The sequence below is a fragment of the Melospiza melodia genome, chromosome 2, assembly GCF_035770615.1.
Source record: "Melospiza melodia melodia isolate bMelMel2 chromosome 2, bMelMel2.pri, whole genome shotgun sequence".
Taxonomy (NCBI): Eukaryota; Metazoa; Chordata; class Aves; order Passeriformes; family Passerellidae; genus Melospiza; species Melospiza melodia.
In genome coordinates, this window is record NC_086195.1 from 117,317,830 (window position 1) to 117,336,142 (window position 18,313).

The window sequence follows — 18,313 nt, forward strand, 5'->3', positions numbered from 1 at the left end:
GCAGCTGGGAAGTGCTCAGTTAACCTCCCTTGCAAATGCTTAAAACTCCTCTTCAGTGGGGCTTCTTAATGATGAAATACGTGGGGCTGGCTCTTCTGACAACTCGTGGAATGAGATCGATGACTGTAACCTTTTCTCTAAATTAAACTGGAAAACCAGGAGCCAGCAGGGCTGTATGCTCAGAGCTTTGGAAGAGCAGCTCCTTTCCTGCTCATCACCCCATAAATACATTTTTAATGTTTATTTTTAAATTATGTGAATATATTCTGGGCTATGCTCTCATCTCCATTTCATTGAGCCTACTTCATCGTTTATAGTTTTGAAATAGCTATACTTGAACTTATTCAATGTAGCAGCAGTTAGCTCCAGCCTGAGTACTGTCTAGATTTTATTTCCTTTTCAACACAAAAGTAAGCTTTATGAGACTGAGCAGCTGTCTGCTACTTGCAAATGAGGTGTATGCTGAGACAATTTTCAATCTTTATTTTATGATTTCTCATACTTGCCTGAATAAAGGAAAAAAATACCCTGGGTGAGCTCTTTGGAAATGAGTTTATATTTTCAGAGAAGGAGTTAAAGAACAGACTTGGCTCAGGTATCTATTTTCCCTTAGAGAAACATGTTATGTAAATCGTGTACTTAGCACTATTTTCTCTCTGTATTTCTCCTTGTGGTTATGTTTTTGTTTCGCGTGCTTTTTTTCTGCTGTGGTCATCTGAAAATATTTGTAAATTCTTCTTAATATTAATTTAGACTAGGAGAGGAATCTCCCTGATTTTTCAAGAGCCAAAGTGCTTTTCCTCATTTTATTATGTTAGTAATTAAAAATGATTGCTGTTTTCTTATGCATAACTAAAGCAAACACCCAGATATGCTTCTAGTCACAGCTGGGCATTTGTTCTTTTGAAAATCTGTCCCTCCTATCAGGTGCTGCTGGTAACTGTTGTCAGATGTTTGAGTAGCTGTGCTCCGATGGCAGGCATGATGTTGTTTCAATTCGTTTCCTAAGCAAGGACCAGATGTTTGTTCTGGGCTAAGCAGAATTGATTTGCAGTTAAAATCTCAAGTAAAGGAGTATCATATCAGGCTGTAAACCAGCCATGTCTCAAGCCACATGTGAATCAAAAAGAAAAATGTGAAAACCGGTGGTAATCATCTTCTTCGCTGCCCTGTGCATCTCAGGTATTTGTTTATACAAGTGAAGAACAGATGTGTTCTTCTCTCCCCTGTGCTAACAAATGAGAATTCAGATTTGTACTTTGGACTGTTTCATGATTTTCCCTTGCTCTACACAGAGATAACAATAAAAACAAGGCAAATGGCTATAATTAGAGAATTAGGCCAATAGGAATTCAATGGCTCCCTGTGAGAGCCAGTGATAAATCTTTTCCTTGGGACACTTCAATAAGCCTGAGGCACACCATCTACAGCTCTGGCCACCTCCTGTCCTTCCACTTGCTCTCAGCAGTAAACCATTGCAGGCAGAAAAAGCAAAAGGGAAGACAGAAAATATTGAATTCCAGCAGAGTTATGCTGGACCTTTAAGAGGTGAGGTCTTGATCATTCTGTGACAAAAAATGTCTTATGCAAGAAAGAGCTGTGCATGGATCCCATGGCTACAGTGCTCTGGTGACAGTCACACCACTGCTAATAGTTGGATTTATCCATCAGGAGTCTAGCTTTTACATTTTATTCTAGTTGTCATCAATATATTCACACTAACCTTTAATATATTCACAGTATAACAGGCAGGAAAAATTACACTGGGACTAAGGAACAAAGACAAATATTGCTGAAGAAATTTTAAATAATGTGCAGATCTCTAGTGGGCATTGATTCATGTGCTTCATGGTGTCAATAATTGTTTGTGAATTGCAGTAATTTTTTTCCTCTGAATAGAGCATTACTTGTGAAATACAGTCATTACCTATTGATTAGCTCTGTAGTTATTTTCAGTAGTGCATCAGTAATGCCAGTAAAAAAATTGGGTAACATTTACTTTACATCAATGCGTAAGATCTGTATATTGTTCATCAACAAGTGAAATGACTCTTTAAAATATATATATTTTTGTTATTGTAGAGACCACATGGGCATTTTCGGTAGTCCTAAGTCTCAGGATAAATGGGAAAAACCTAAAATGCTCATTTGGGTTTTTAAAGGTTTTTTTTATCAGGGCATTGTAAATGTTCTGCTGTATCAGGACAAGAGTGCAATAAGAAGGACATATTTGTCACTGGTTAATGCTAATGTAATTTCCTATTTTCCCTACTGTATGTCTTTCCATTTAATCTCAATTGGTGGTAATGTGCTACTTTTTGATTAAATGATGAGAGCTGAAATTCACCAAGGAGAAAATAATTAAAACTATTTGTTTCACAGACTGTCAGCAGCTATTAGGGAAATTAAATGTATTTTTCCCTGAACCGTGTTACAGACTTTGCAAAGTTCACAATCAGTTCACAATCAATCAATCTGTTATTGAACACAGATTTAAAAGCAAAGGTCAGTTATGTTTTGGACACTAAGGAATTGATGCAATTGATAAAACCCAGCCATTTAGATTATTTCTATATAAAAATTTCACTGCTTGGAAACCCTTGCTTTTTGACTGTGGCGCCCTTATGGCCACATCAGCTCAGCAGATTTGCTGAGTGAAAGAGGGCTTTGCAGCTTGTCCCCCAGCTGCAGCAGTGTCCATGCCCTGGCAAGGGCCAAGCAGCAGAAGGGATTGTGCCTGATGCTGGTGGTGAGGACTGGCCTCACTCCTGACCCTTTGCTGCAGCCCCACACATGCAGCAGGGTAACATCCTCTCACAGCCCTCTTGTGCTTCAGAGAGGAGCCTTGCTGTCTGACCTGCTCTAGGGCTTTGGCCCTGCTTGTGGACCCACCCTTTTCTCCTGAATTGTCAGATTTGGCTGGGTCAATGTACTGACCAAGGTTTCACCTACTATTTTCCTCTCCTTTTTCTACTGCAACAAGGCTTGGGCTTGCTCCTTTGTTTGCACCACAGATTGTAAACACCATCTACCCCAGCAGCTCATGCTTTGAGGTTTGCTTTTTACCCCTTTTTGCTTTCTGAAGGGGCTCAGTGGCATGGATGGGTGATGTGAGGAAGGCAAGTGTTGGTGCTGCACTGGCAAACCCTCCTACCTTGAGCCTCTTCCTCCTCCACGTGGCATATGGGCTGCAGAAAGGGATCTGAGCCAGTGGGGCAAGGGGCACACTGATGGAGCAGCCACAGTCAGTGAGTTTGGAGTGAGGGCCTGGCAAGAGGCATTTTTTTCATGAAGAGAAGGGAATGAAAAAGCACTGGGACTGTCAGTGTGATTGTTGTGGGGCACAATGAAAAGGCAGGTGGAGAAATGGATAAAAGTTTTGTCTGCGGACATGCTTTGCATACCACATAGAGAAACAGAACCTAATCTTGATTGGAACAATTCAATTCCACTGTGAAGTACATGTTAAATAACAATAGGTGGCTGCAGAGCTGTGCAGACTTGCAGGTGAAGAGCAGAATTTTAAACAAATGGCTGTGCAGGCAGGAGAGGCAGAGGAGAGGGCTGGGATAGCACCCAGCACTGGTGCTTGAGCTCTGCTCAGACCTCAGCCTGTGCTTTTATGAGTTAAAAGCAGTTGCTTAAACCTTAGCACAGTTCTGCATTGATTCAGCTGGAACTTTTCCTGGGAAGCAGAAGTTTATTCATTTGGAGCTTTGCTGCTTGCAGAGCATCACCTCAGGTGAGAGAGCGAGCTGGGGTAGGGGGGCTCATTGATTGAACTGTCAGGGCCAAAGGATGTGTGTAGCAAAATCACACTACCACAGAGCACAGTTCAATGCTGAGCTTCATAAATAAAGTTAATTATTTCAGCACCAGATGAATCAGTAAAATGTATTCATCAAACCACAAAACCTCACAGTATTTGTTTCTCATTCTAAACAACTTCTCTAAATTTTATGTCAAAAAGCCCTATGAATGCCAGTGCAACAGGAGCTCTCCTGGGGAGCTTAATGAAAAGAAAAGGTTAATTTTTGCTATTTTGTGTCTCAATAGTTCTGCAAGAGCAAGCTTTTGTCCATGGCTATGTAAGCCCTGAATTACTCCAGTATCAAAACCCCAGTCAGAAACTCTCAGAAATTCGTCTTCAGGAGCTACCTGAAGACAGAATAAAAGGAATAAGAAAACTTTCAGAAATATTGTTGGGATTTTTAACATTTGTGCCTCACAACCCCTTTTTTGTTAGGGTTTTTTCTTCTTCTTTTTTTAATGGCTTATTGGGGAAATATGCTTGGTGTGAAAGGGATTAAATGGTTTTCTCCTTTCCAGTTTTTCATTGTTCTGTTTCAGTTAATGAGATTTGATCATTTATAACAGATCTCATTTTTGGAATTTGAACCAATTCTTCCTCCAACAAAAGCAGGGACAATCAGTGTAGTCATTCACACAGGAATGGGGCAGGCCACCTCACCTGTGCAGCCATGTGACGCCTCTGCTGTGACTTCTGTCATCTGGAAAAGGAACCAAGAACATGGCAAGGACCACATCTGTCACCAAATTCAATCCTGACTTTTACAATGGAGTCACAATTTTTTTTTTACTCCCATCTGCTACCTTAATGAAAATTTACAAAAAACCTTTAGAAATAAGCCTAGGAATTAAATTTGAAAGCTCCAGTGTATAGTAGATCTGGGTCTTCCTACTTACCAGTAGTTAACAATTACATATAATAAGTACAGGCCATTTCATGCTTTCCTTTATCTGTTCCACTGGCAAGAACTGACACCACTTTTTTCCTTCAGAGCCCCTGCAAATGAATAGCTGTATCACCTCTCCATAGGCTTATAGTCCCCTCTGCACTATGAGTACCAGTCTGCCCTTCCTTCAGACCATTTAGCTGATTAAAGGTGATGAGCTTAAACTCTTGAGTAATTGTTTTCAAGATGAAAGTTTTTTGCTTCTGTTCAAACCTTGGGAATCATTTGTTTGGCTGAGGGTCTGCGTGTTTTCTCTCTGTCTAATGAGCTCTACAGTTAAAGATATGATGCCTCAAATCTTGTCTGACATAGTTTTAGAGACTAATCTCATTGAAATCAATGGCACTCTTTGCCTGTCTAAAATTATACATGTTTGTGGGTCTCTTCTGAATTTAAGGCATCAATAGATTCCTTTGCAGATAGTGAGGAGCCCTGGGGTTGATTGACTTAAACAAAAGGATTTAAGTTACAGAGCTTAAATTCACTTTCAGTCTACACAACAAAAACTTGATTTGAATAATCAGATTCAGTCATCCTTTACATTTGCATTTTTAGTTGTTTTGTTAAAAACAAGTTGATTCTGTTGGGTTAATAAGCATTCAGATATGTCAATTTGCAACTGAATGTTGCCTTTGCTTCTAAACTTAGAACTTCTCTTGGGTAACAAAGGATAAGCTATATAGACAGCTCCATAATGGTATGGTTTCTGAATCTATCCATCGTTTCATGACTTTAGCAATCTGATAACATTGTGATGGAAAATGGGAAGTGGTAGTTCTGTTTACAAGATTACATTTTGTTTTAAGTTATTTATTTTTTACAAACTGCTTCCTGATAAAAGAGAGTTTAATTATAATGAAGAGAACTGTAATTTTTCAAGGGTTTTATTGCTTAAATAGAAAAGCCCTGAGCTTATTGGGCAAAATTGAAGATGTAAAATCTGAAATTACTTATTTGAACTATCTTTTAAAAATATATGTTTAGAAAATTTGAGTCACTCTAGGAGTTGCACCTAATTCTAGTCTTCCACTAAAACAACTATAGAAAATAAGTCTGGTCTTCTTGTTTTCCATCTTTTGCTATGTTACTAGGGACAGATGTAAATTAACCCTCTTGTTTATCTCTTTTTGGTTTATCATTCAAGATTAAAGGATGAAATTTCCAGCAACTGGAATTATGTGAAACAAATTTCCAGAATAAGATTCCTTCCCTCACCACCACTTTTATCTGTCTTACAGTTTGGACTTTCTCTTCTCAGTCTGGGGAATACTGTGAAACTATAATTTAAGCACAATAACTCTGTAAAAACCAGAAACTCAGATCAGCTGGGACATGGACATTGCTAAATGGTTGTTCTGGTTCGGGTTGAGATGGAATTAATTTTCTTCTTAGCAGCTGGTACCGTTTTGGATTCAGTGTGAGAATAAGGTTCATAACACACTGATGTTGTAGCTGTCCCTAAGTGGTCCTTACCCTAAGCCAAGGCCTTCTCAGTTTGCTGTGCTCTGCCAGGGAGAAGATGCACAAGAGGCTGTGGGGTGGCATGGACAGGACAGCTGACCCAGCCTGGCCTAAGAGATATTCCATAGCACAGAGCATCAGGCTATGGATGTTTAAACTGAGGAGAGCTGGCCAGGAGCCATCGATTGCTGCTCACGGGGCTTCAGTCAGTTTGTAGTGAGCAATCATGGATTTGATCTTTTCCTGACTCTCTTCCCCACCCCACTGGGGCATGGGAGGGGAGTAAGTGCTTTAATTGCCAGCTGGGATTGAGCTGCAGCAATGGTATTTGGTGACCTGCTTTAAACTCCTTTTTTCCCTGGCAGCTCAGGGACAAGGAGACAAAGGCTGAGACCCAAGGTGAGGATAAGCACTGCAAGGTGAAGGTCTTTTTCCATGCAGGAGCTTTGTGTGGAGCAGACCCATCAGCAGGACATATTACAGCCCAGCTAGCATGCCACTGCAATGTACAGCTAATACATTTGGGGGAAAGTGTATTTTGCTTTCATCTCTCCCATCTTCCCAGACACATTTTCATCTTGTTTGCTATTAATGCATAGATGTAGCACCCTGTAGTCATTTTGAGTTAGTTTGTGCACCTCACTAGTTCTGGTCCTCATCTTTGGCAGTGCAGGCACATGGCTTGCCTGAGTCCCAGGGAAGGACTGTTCTCTGCTGGGCTTACCTGGTGATCCAGGAAAGGATTTGCACTTTCACGTCTCCACTGTCTGTTTTCAGGAGGTGCTTCCAGTGGGAAAGGTATAAAACTGAGGCTGGCAGCCCCCCTCTCCCAGCCCTCCTCCACCTGGCTGAGCCCACAGCTGGAAACAGTCCTGCTGCTGTTTGGGGTGCAAATGGGGGTTGGAGCAATTTAAAACAGAAGAGGCTGTGAAATAGCTGCTGGCTTATGTAATTTTGGGTTATTTCATGTTGTCTTTGTTCTGCACAGTCTTTTTGCTTTTTGATCTCATCATAGTTCCTAAAGGCTTTCTATATTGTGGTTTTCTTTTAAATATTTAGGAGTTCCATGCCCATCCTGAGTTTTTATAATAATTAAAAAATAAATAATAGTCATTATGAGAAAGTTCTGAAGCGGGAGATGTTTCAGTTTCTATTTCCTAACAAGGGAAAAAAAGATATGTGACTTGTCAAATATTAAACAGTAAGTAAACAAGTAGAGATGATGGTAGATGGCTACAAGTCAGAAGTTACCATATATATTATTCCTGAAGTCTTATGTTTTCACCAAAAGCCAGCAAAGATATTTTACTTTGCATGAGCAAGCAGTAATAAATTGTTCAGAGGTAAATGTACTCAGGAGCATCATCTTAGCACCTTGAGCCTTGCTGTGTCTCCTGTTCTCTAGGGCTGCTAAAAAGGCAGCTACCACTTCAGACATAAATATTTCTTTGTGTGCTTTCCTGTGTTGTTTTGCTTGCCAAGATCAATCTTCTTTAAAAAAATTCAAAAATCTAAGGCTGGCCTATGTACTTGTGTAAGATAAGGCATTGAAAATTTAAGCTGGAAGTAAACACTAAATGATGCATTTTCCTGTACAAACACAGGAGTTACAGCCTAGTGCATGAGGCATCAGGATTAGGATTTCAGAGACTCATTCTTTCCTTATCTCTTCTGACCTGTGCATTTGCTTCAATAAATATCTTGTGGGTCTCTGAATGGAAGTGTTGCAGAAAATTCCAGATTATGTGAGCATCCAGGACAATTCTCAGTGATTTAACCCAGGCATCCTCAGCAATAGGTAGCTGCAGGACATCACCTGATTTCCAGAGAGTTCATTAACCAGGCAGAGTGTTGTGCTCACAGAACAGGCTTCAGTATTTTGTGAAGTACACACACTTTTCATCTCTCTCTGCCTATTATTGCCTGCCTTATTTCCTAGAGACTGGATGTTCCAGCAAGTGAATGTCTCTGGTTGGATGTTTATGCAATGTCTGGGGCAGCAGGCTCCTATCTGTCCAATTTTGCATTCAGTTACTGAGCTGAGGTAACAAGTGTGAAGTGATTTCAGTGGCTGCAGCAATATCTCAGTTCTGGCTTTGAAGACATCACTGTCTGCTGCAGAGCAAGCTTGAGGATCAGCCTGCAGGCAAAGTAATATTCCTCAATGCACTTGACAAAATGAATAAAGGAGTCAGTCATGATTAATGACTTTGACCCAAAGTTTCAAGTCCCTGCTCAAATTCAGTCATGTAAAGTTGGGTTCTTGTTACTATTCAAAATTGCTTAAAAGTGAACATTGTTCTTTTAGTGCTCTATTCAATGTCTTAGAAAATGCAAAGTATGAATCCACAAACAATCCTGCTCACATCACCAACATTATATTCCTTTTCTAACCTGAGAGACTTTCAGTTAGAAATTAAGATACAAATATAATTTTATTATTTATATATATTTTTTTATTTATAATATTTATTATTACACTGTGAAGAAAATTAACTCTGCCCCAGCCCAAAGCAGCACACCTGCTTAGCCTGAAGTAGCTGCTGTAGAGGAAGAGGGCTCAGAGTCAAGGCAGATGCCTTCCTCAGTGAAACTTTGCTCATGTTCTGAATCTGCAACCAGACTCACCCCCTGGCTTCAGAGCAGAGCTATTTGGCCATTTTTCAACAAAACAGATTTCTCAGAAGGCATATCTCTGACACAAAACCAATTAAAACCTTCTACTGCCAACTCCATCAAAAGATTAATGGGAAATGAGGCGTTCAGATCTGGGCACGTGCCTGCTCCTTGGGTTCTCTGAGCAACAGGCTGACCCTGACAGGCTTTCCAGGACAGCTCCTTTCTTCCATAGCTTGCCTTATCTACAGGCATCCCAGCCACCCATGCAGGGGCTGATCTGAAGATAAGATGGGACTTCCCAGTCTCTCCATGTACCTGAATTTTTTAAGGTCTTTCCAGAGAATTTACTTTCAAGAGAAAAGGAGATTTGGGAGTTGATATTCTCTGTGTCTGTTTGCCAGCTGTCTCTGCTTCTGTTCTTTCTGTATGTTTGTGCTCAGGGAAAACTTCTCTTTTTCCCCGAATAGTCATGAATTATTCAGATTATAAAAGCTCCTTTCCTTCCAAATTTTGATTCATTTTTAGTGTGAAAATTGCTTTGTGTTCCTAATTCATCAGAGTTTCATCTTTTATTATATATTTATAACTTGATTGAGAAATTATTTCTCTGTGGCCACAACATTGTCAGGAGAAAGGCTTAACGCTTTAATGGAACCATTTCTGCTATTTCTTTCAAAGACAAAATCTGAAGAATTTTATTATGGAGTGAATTTATTAAAGAATTCTCATTGTCACAAGTTGGGGATTGAAGAGAAATTAATTTGGTTGTGCTGACTGGGTATCTAGGGAGAGCTATATTCAATAAAATATCTCTTTCTAGTCTATTATCAAGGCAGAAATTGGATAGAAATAGCATAATAGCAAGCTACATATAAAGAATAGAAGGAAAGAGAGAGCACAGATGGAAACCAGGTTTTTTGAGTAAAGGCAGAGATTGCTGAAGAGCTGTGCTGCCACACTTGTCTGGCAGCTTTGGCTTCCTAGGGACCTGAGAGTTGGTCCTGGCCCCTGGTGCCACCAGGACGTAAAGCCAGCTGCTGCAGCCTGATTGATCAAAGGTGGCTGAACACGTCCGTACACCTGCGTCATGGTTTCCTTTCTAGCCTTTGTCTTCGTACTCAGGATTTCAATGGATTACTTTTTGTCTGGAATTTTCAAAGCAGCAATCACATTAGGAGGTCTAGACAGTGCAAGTTACACAATGCACACTGAACACACACAGCCCCTGTGCTCACCTGGAGGCTGTGGCTCTACAGCAGCTGTTGTTATTTCACCTTGGACTCTTGCACCAGAAAGTAACCTGGTGTCTTCCCAAGACACCTGGCTTTGAAATGATTCAGTGGTTCACTGATCATAGTAGTCAGTGCATCCCAGAACACAGGTAATATGCTTCTCACAAGCTTGTTTGCTTTAATATTCATGGGAACACAATCCCAGCTCCTCTGTTTCTGAAATTTTTCAAACTGTTCAATGTTTTGTGTTTGCCTTTGTTGTTGAGAGTCAAGCAGTGCATTCAGGGTGTCACCCCTCCACTAGCTGCCACCAGGTAGATGAAAGACTTTGCTGTACCAAGTAAGAGCAATTTCATGTTCTCATTGTTGTTGCTAATCCCTACAGTGTATATGCATAGGACTACTCCAGTATCACAGATTAATATTGTCTTTCCTGCAGGAAGACAGAAAAAGAAGGAAACTCTTCACATACAGATTTGTTCAGTACAGAAGTAAGTCAGTAATATACCAGCATTTTAAAAATATTACTAGAATAATGATCATCGATAAAGGTGAAGGAACACAGGATAAGGGTGAAGGAACACAGGCAAAAGTGTCTGAGTACTGATGCCCACAAGATGGCCTATTCAGTGCTTTCTGAGTTTTGCCAGCTGGAACCAGGGAATTTGTTAGCCACTCCAGGAAAGGCCTGATGGAACTCACTCTTTTAAAAAAGTGAAGCCGCAGAGCAAACACCATGAACACCTGTGGCAAAAAGAAAACCAAATCAAAAAACATCGGCAAGCTCATTTAACTCATCAGCTTATGAGTAGATTTTTCACATGAACTGAAAAGTGCATGATTTAATGAATGGTATATGAGCTAGGACCAGTGTTATAAGCTCACTTTTGATGAAAGTTCCTACAGCAGCATCCTGGTTTAGGGCAAATTTGCGAGAGAATCTCCAAAGGGGGGGCCCTGCAGAAAGCAAACCCACAAGGTCCCTCCCCACAACCAGTTTGGGAAGAATTCCTCAGAGAGAAGTAGAGAGAACCTGTTTATTTAACAGGCACAGCACCCCCCAGCACATAGAATGACCAATACCGGATGACACTGCTCTGAAAAGAGCGACAAAATCAGAAAGTCTCTTTCGGGGGTGGTTGCTCTGTTTTCAGTCCCTCTGGCGCTGGGGCAGCTGCTGCAGCCAAACGGTGCAAACCCTCGGTGTTCCCAGGTCCCAGTCCAGAGCAGGTTCGAGATGGTCACAGAAGAAGGAGAGGAGAAACAGTCCAGGAAGGAATTTGGACTGTTTAGCTGGAACTAGCTAATGAGCAGAAGCAAAAGCAAGAAGAAGCGAGAGCAGAGAGAGAGAGAGAGAGAGAGAGAGAGCAAAGCAGCAAGCCGAAAGCAAGAAGCAAAAACAGCCCTATGTACTGCCTGTCTCTGTGTCCCTCATAAGAGAAACCCAAACACAACTTTCACTCTTCAGAGACAGTCTTAAAGGCACAAAACATATGAATGGGGATACAAGCATCATAACGTCACCCCAGGACAAGCAGTCTACCTAATGTTGCTAATTAGGGTTATTCCATCAATACTTGATGTATTCTGCAGCACAAATTATAGGGATAAAGGTGTTTTAACAGTTTTTTTCTCAGCATTAAGTGATCTTCCAGCTTACCGGGCAGTCCTGTGTGCACATTTCTCTGACCCCTTGTTCAAGTCTCTCAAAACTCAGCTGTGATGTCAGTGAGTAATTCTGTCTGCATCTCTGTCCTCTTCACCCAACCTTCTCTCCTATAATCTTTTGAGATGGCAGAATCCTGAATTCATGAAATACAAATCAAGTACAATTTTCTGATTGAGTGGGATGAGGAGAAGCTATCCCAAAGTCATAAATCCCCTGATACCATGGCTTGTATCACTGCTGCTCTTTCAATCATATGGCCAATTCTGTTAGCCAGTACAAATACAAGAATATGCAGGCTGTCCATTCAAGTTGTCACAGTGTTTAAGACACATAGAACAGTTGTCACTGTTCGCTGGTAGCTGCTGCAAGTGGTACTGAGAAAATGAAGGGATTACAGAGGAGGAATTATAGGAGCTTATTAAACTTTGTCCTGTCCAGTTTTCTGTGGCTTCTGATGAGCATAACACACTGGCTACCCAGGACTCTGAGCTATGAATTCAGGTGAAGGTGGAAGTGAATGAGTACCTGGATTATCATGGTACTCAAAACCATCACACAAAACTGATGGAGACACATGATTTCTAAAGAGTTAAGCTCTTTAGAAGAGTTTAACTTTAACTTAAGAAGTTTAAGAGTTATTCCCTCTTTTAGACAAATGGAAAGGATGTAACATTTCATGGTGACATGGCTGTAGGAACTGACTGATGTCAGCTAGCACATTTTGCAAGAATTAGCATTTAGTATTGACAAAATTATATTGCCCCTAAAATTGGACTAATTGAAGTGCATGAACTAGCAAGTCCTAAAAAACGAAGACTAAAATACAAACCCTCTTAGCACTTGTCCCACTTTTTCTGGAACAGAATATGCCATTTCATACTGAGGGACAATTATTCTTTGTCAATGAATTATAATTGATGAATATTTAAGAAAAGAAAGAAATATCAGAGCTTCTGTAAAAAGAAAAAGGCTTTTTCTTTGGGAATCGATAGTGCAAAAATAATGTCATTTTATGTATGTAGGCTACATTTTGCTTAAGTAAGCCGGTCACAGGCTATCTTTTTTCTCCTTCCACAACTTATACATCTAACAAGCAAAGATGTACCTTCAATCAGACTTTTTACTATTTACTTTTGAAGACAAACATAAAGGTAATTGAAAAAGAAAGTAAAAATTGTGATCAATACTATAACAAGCAAAGGGAAGTACAGGTTCAGAATTTCATTAGGAAGAAGTTAAGCAGAAATCAGTTTTACTTGTATATTACAAAGGCATTAATTACAGTTCCTTGGATACTAATAATATAATAGTTTGTAAACAAAAATCCAATTAAAAAAAATTCAACACCAATAAGTTGGCAACTGAAGAGTGAAGAATCATTGTGCAATTTATAGGCATACCCTTTCTCTTAGGACAAGTCCAGTCAATTAATGAACAAGATGCTACTGATTCTGTGCATACAAATATTATTCTTTTATTGTTTTTTAAGACTTTTTTACACTGGCAATGTGTAGAGAATCCTCCCCTGCGATTAGAATTATACTTGCTATTACCTCCTGTCTGCCCGGAACTCTTGGTATAATATTTCATGGAAGAGACTTTAAAGTCCATCTATTTCCAACCCCCTGCCATGGAAAGAGACATCTTCCACTAGTCCAGGTGGCTTAGAGCTTCATCCAACGTGGCCTTGAGCATTTCAAGTGATGGCTAATTCCTTAATGTAGCATAGTTGGGTTTATTTCATTGTATGTTTGTATAGAGCATCATGATGAATATCCTGGGGTTTTATAGGTCAAGATATTTGTCCATTGGCTGGTGATTTCTCCGGTCCTTTATCAGGGGCTCTCCTTCCTAAGAGCCACTGGCACCAAAGGGTGGGTCAGATGTGTTTCTTTGGCAGTAGTCTCCTGTTTGTGACCCTTTTCTTTTCCAAGGTCTTTGTAGTTTCTCCTCATCTTTTGATGGCCTATCATGTGGTAAAAGAAAAGCTATGGAAAAGCTCTTCAAAGGAAAGTTGACAACCAGGAGTGAGTCTGCCACTGCTGGAACAATTCATCCTGATCCTTGTCCAGATACCCATTAATTGCTCCAGTGGTTGCAGCCTGTTGCCAGCTCCATCCTTTCCGAGAGGTCCTCAGGCACTGGGGCACAGACAGGATGTCTGCTTGTGTCTGTGTGTCTTTGTTTGTTGCAGTTGATTTTTGGGTGTGTAGTGGACCCAACACTTTCCCAGAAAGAATCTCAGCTGTGTGTGTGGATGTGCAGTTGTGTCGTGGTAGGCATGGACAAGATCCAGAGAAGGAATCGCAGCATGTTCTTTACTTCAGCCTCTCAAATCAAAAAGGTCAAACTCCCAGCAGGAAAGTCAGGGCACTCCTGATGCAGGATTTCATTTTTACTTTCACTAAAACAGAAAACATGTCAAAACAATGAAGAGGTTATAGAGAAAGGGAAAAATAAAACTTTCATCATTAATTAAGCACTCAGAAGATAGAATAAGATAATTCATTAGTCACACACAAACATCTCACTCTCTGTTGTACTGAAAAAACTTGTTTTCCTTATTATATTTCCATAATATCTAGAATCCTAAAATCATAGAATGGCCTGGGTTGGAAGGCACTTTAAAGTCCAGCTAATTCCAACCCTCCTGCCATAGGAAGAGAGGTCTTCCACTAGACCAGGCTGCTCAGAGCTGCATCCAACCTGGCCTTGAATGCTTCAAATGATGGCTAATTCCTTAATATAATGAAGCTGGGTTCATTCTTTGTATGTTTAGATAATTGCTTCTAGCATCAGGTGGTAAAAGCTAAATAGGAATTTAGCATACACCTTTCAATTCAGCATATTACATATGGTGGATGGGAAGAGCAAAATAAATCATATGAAAAGTTACACAAGCTGACTTTAATGGATGGTCCGTGTTGCAGTGCTTATAAGTCAAAGTGGGGGCATGTAAGCACTTTCAACCACAGCATAATCTTTATTTAAAATATTTTATATAATTTTGAATAGAAGAGAATAGAATAGAGTATTTCAGTTGAAAGGGACCTACAACAGCTGTGACCAGTTCATGACTGACCAAATGATAAAGCACATTCTTAAAGGCATTATTCAAATGCCTGTTCAAATGCCACTGACAGGCTTGGCATACACCACCCACCTCTCTAGGAAGCCAGCTCCAATGTTTACCACCCTCTTGGTATAGATCTCCTCTGGTTGGGAACTTAACTGGCATATCATCAAAAGTAAAAATCTTGGGAAATTCTGAATATCCTGGGAGAACCTTACCATTGAATCAGCAGAGGCAGCCTGGTATTTCTGATGCTATAACAATATCCATACAGACCAGTCTCTGACATGGTAGACAGCCCTGCTCATAAGAACGTAATCACACAAATTCCACCCACAGGCAATTTTTCTACAGCATTTCAGTGTTGAGCTGTTGTGCTGTTGTCATTAAGATTTGGGAGTCATGATATTGACATTTATGCCTGTTTGTGCTGGAGAGCTGATAAATGCAGGAACATAAAGTCCAGTGAACCATCACATGAAGTAATGGTTTATCTGTGTCACTACTTTTTTTAAGTAGAGCGAAAGAGTACATAAAAAAACCTTTCGGTTATTCTCTGTCATCCAGAAAAAGTTATATAAAAATAGGAATGCTCGTAATCATCGTTGTTCTGCTACTTTACAATATCAATATATTTTATACTGCTGTTCATAGTTGATCATTATATTAGCCACTCTATGAACAAAGAATTGTGCAGGCCTTTTATGTTATTTACATAATGTAGTGAGTATGAATAAGCACTATTTTCCATAGAATAAAGAAGGGTGAAATAGCACCCTTAATAAAGTACTAAACCAAGGTAAATGAGCATTTTTAAGTGACTTTAGACAGAATATCATAGTACAATAATTTTCTTACAAAACCAAACATAACAAAAAGCTTCCACTTACTTAGATTTATTAGTTTTTATAAGGCAATGAGTAACCTATTCACTACTGTCTCATTCATCAAGTGAGGTCTTTAGGAAAAGGCACCCTGTCAGGATCTGCAGAGAAAGCTCTGAGCAGCATCAGTACTGTTAATGCCTCAGATAATGACTGCAAGGATTGCAAAATAATACATTATTATCTAGCAGGCATTGATCATAATTATATCGCTGATAAAGGCAAAGCATATCAAATGTTATGTTTTAAATATTTCCTTTAATTAGAATAAAAATGCCACGGAAATAATTTGAGTGGTAGCTGTGTGATTCTTCTGAATGCAGAATGTAAAATTTTTGCATATACTCAGGATGAAAGGAGTTATCACTCTAAGCTGTTCACTTATTAATTTTCATTTAATACTCATGGTATATCAGAAATTATAGATCATTCACCATTTTGCTTTATGACAGAGCAGAACCCTGATAACTATGCTGTGTCTAAAATGCAGTTCCCTCATTTACCTGCCTGCTTGGACTGAACTGCAGAGTCTTAATTTGCTGTCATGGTTTCCATGATCCTTTGCTCATGTCACAATTGTTGTTACAATGAACACATTGCATGTACAGCATAGCCTTCATCTTCTTAAGGCAAAGCACAGACCCTTTCATCCTTGCAAAATGAATAATTAAACTAGGATTTTAATATTTGTGCTTGCTTTTGGGTTTATTAGCTCTAACTGTGAAAGCTAAATCAATTATTTTGTATGCTCCATCTGACTAACTCTTGAAAAAATAGACTGGAGTTTTCCATATATCTGTTCTGGCTTTAAGCTATTTTAAAATAGCTCTATTGAAGAAATGGACTCTGCCAATTGAATAAATGACTTTTTTATTATTACAAGCTTTGGCTTGGCATAAGAACCAGAAGTGTAAAGCAAAATTAGGGAAGATGTTTGTCACTGATAAGGTCCTATGGTGGTAATATAATTTTTCTGCTGTACCTGCCTCACTTGGATTTGGGTATTTTCGTTTCTGCAGAGCCCAGAGGAAGGAGCCTCTACAACCATCTATGCAGCAGTATCACCTGAGATGGAAGGAGCTGGTGGCTGCTACCTCTACAACGAGGAAAGGACAAAATCGGCAGACGTAGCGTATGATGAGGAGCTGCAGAGAAGGCTCTGGACAGAAAGCTGCAAGATGGTTGGGATTTCTGATGAAGCCAGCAGGCTTCCCTAGAAGAAGCCACTTTCAGCTGGGTAAATGAAATGCATTGAAAAGCATCTTAGGTGAATTCTTGCAGCATCAGTCATCATCCTGGAAATCACTGTTCAGTCCCAAAGGCAAACGTGAACAGCTCTGTTCTTCACTTGAATCCCTAATCTGATAGGGTGTGGGGGGAATATTCCCACAGAAAGGTGTAGTGGTTGGTTTTAAATCTAACCATCAGTTTTGTAAATCATTCTGTTTCAGTCCGTGATTAAAATACAATCTTTAAACATGTGCAGAGATGAGTTTTCATTGTTTTGTTCAACAGAAATAATGCTTGAGCATGTTGTGCTGGGAGTTTTTTGAACTTAAATCACCTTTGTACATATAAGTTACTCTTTTAAATCAGTTTTAGAAGTTGCAGCTTCATTTCCTTAAGCTTCATTAATCTTTAAGACACTTTCATCAGCTTGTTCTAATGCAGAAATTTGGCATTCATGATCATGATGTTGTTTCTGTCTTAAAGTCAGTTTTATATGTCAGCTTTTATCCAAAGGTATTAATTGAAGGTCAGAACAACAACAAAAAGTAAATAAACAAGGTCTTCTTCAAACAGGATACTGAATTCACTTGTTTCCAGTTTAAGTTCATCTCTCCTACAAAGGTGAGGAAGGGATCAAACATCATCATGGCAACACTGGTTTTGGTAGAGGATGCAGCCAGCCTATTATCTTGTCAGTGGGCTAAGATTTACTTGTCCCCTTTTTTCCTGAACCCCTGTAATGCTGCATCTGCAGTTTCATTCATTTTCTTTGACAAGGAGAGTCACTCATGTACTGTTGCATGAAGGATCACCTTCTTTTGTTGGTTTTGATCCTAGCTCATATTAGTTTCAGAACTAGAGTTCATGGTTTGGAAGAGACAGCAATTCATGCCAGCCCACTTTTTCCTGTCTCTGGAGATGTGCAATGCATCTTCCCTAAACTGTGTCTTTGCCGTTTTTAAGAATAGCCCCTGCCTACTCATCCAGCTTTCATAGGAGCAAGAGGGTATTTTCCCATTAGTTGTGTATGTCTTTCCTGAAATTTCCTAGCAACTGTTTTATTCTAAATTTTATTTGACTGTCTCTGAGTGTGGAGCTGATGTATTTTATGAAGCTGTTTTTAGCAAACACTTGGGTTTCCCCACTCAGTGGGATAGCACTTGGTTCAGATGCTATCAATTCTGAACACACTTCAGTTGTGTACAGTTCAGGGAACTCCAGGAATTCCACCTATGTCTACCAAAGAGAATCTTTAAGAATGATGTTCACATTCATGGAGTAAAAACCTAAACAGACATTGGGCAGTACAAAGATAGTTTGAATTTATACAAGCTCGAATAACCAGAAGGAAAAAAAACTAGATTGAAGATAGAAATATTTTGATGGGA

General features: G+C 39.6%; 1 protein-coding gene across 3 annotated transcripts in view; it reads left to right on the plus strand.

Annotated features, from left to right (window-relative positions):
• The window catches only part of DHRSX (dehydrogenase/reductase X-linked), a 161,936-nt gene extending 144,756 nt beyond the window's left edge, over positions 1–17,180 (plus strand). For all 3 annotated transcript variants that reach the window (XM_063149680.1, XM_063149678.1, XM_063149679.1), the window contains one exon: positions 16,715–17,180. In XM_063149680.1, the coding sequence (XP_063005750.1) occupies positions 16,715–16,912 (198 nt within the window). In that variant the 3' untranslated portion in view covers positions 16,913–17,180. The remainder of the gene's footprint in view (positions 1–16,714) is intronic.
• The last annotated feature ends 1,133 nt before the right edge of the window (positions 17,181–18,313 follow it).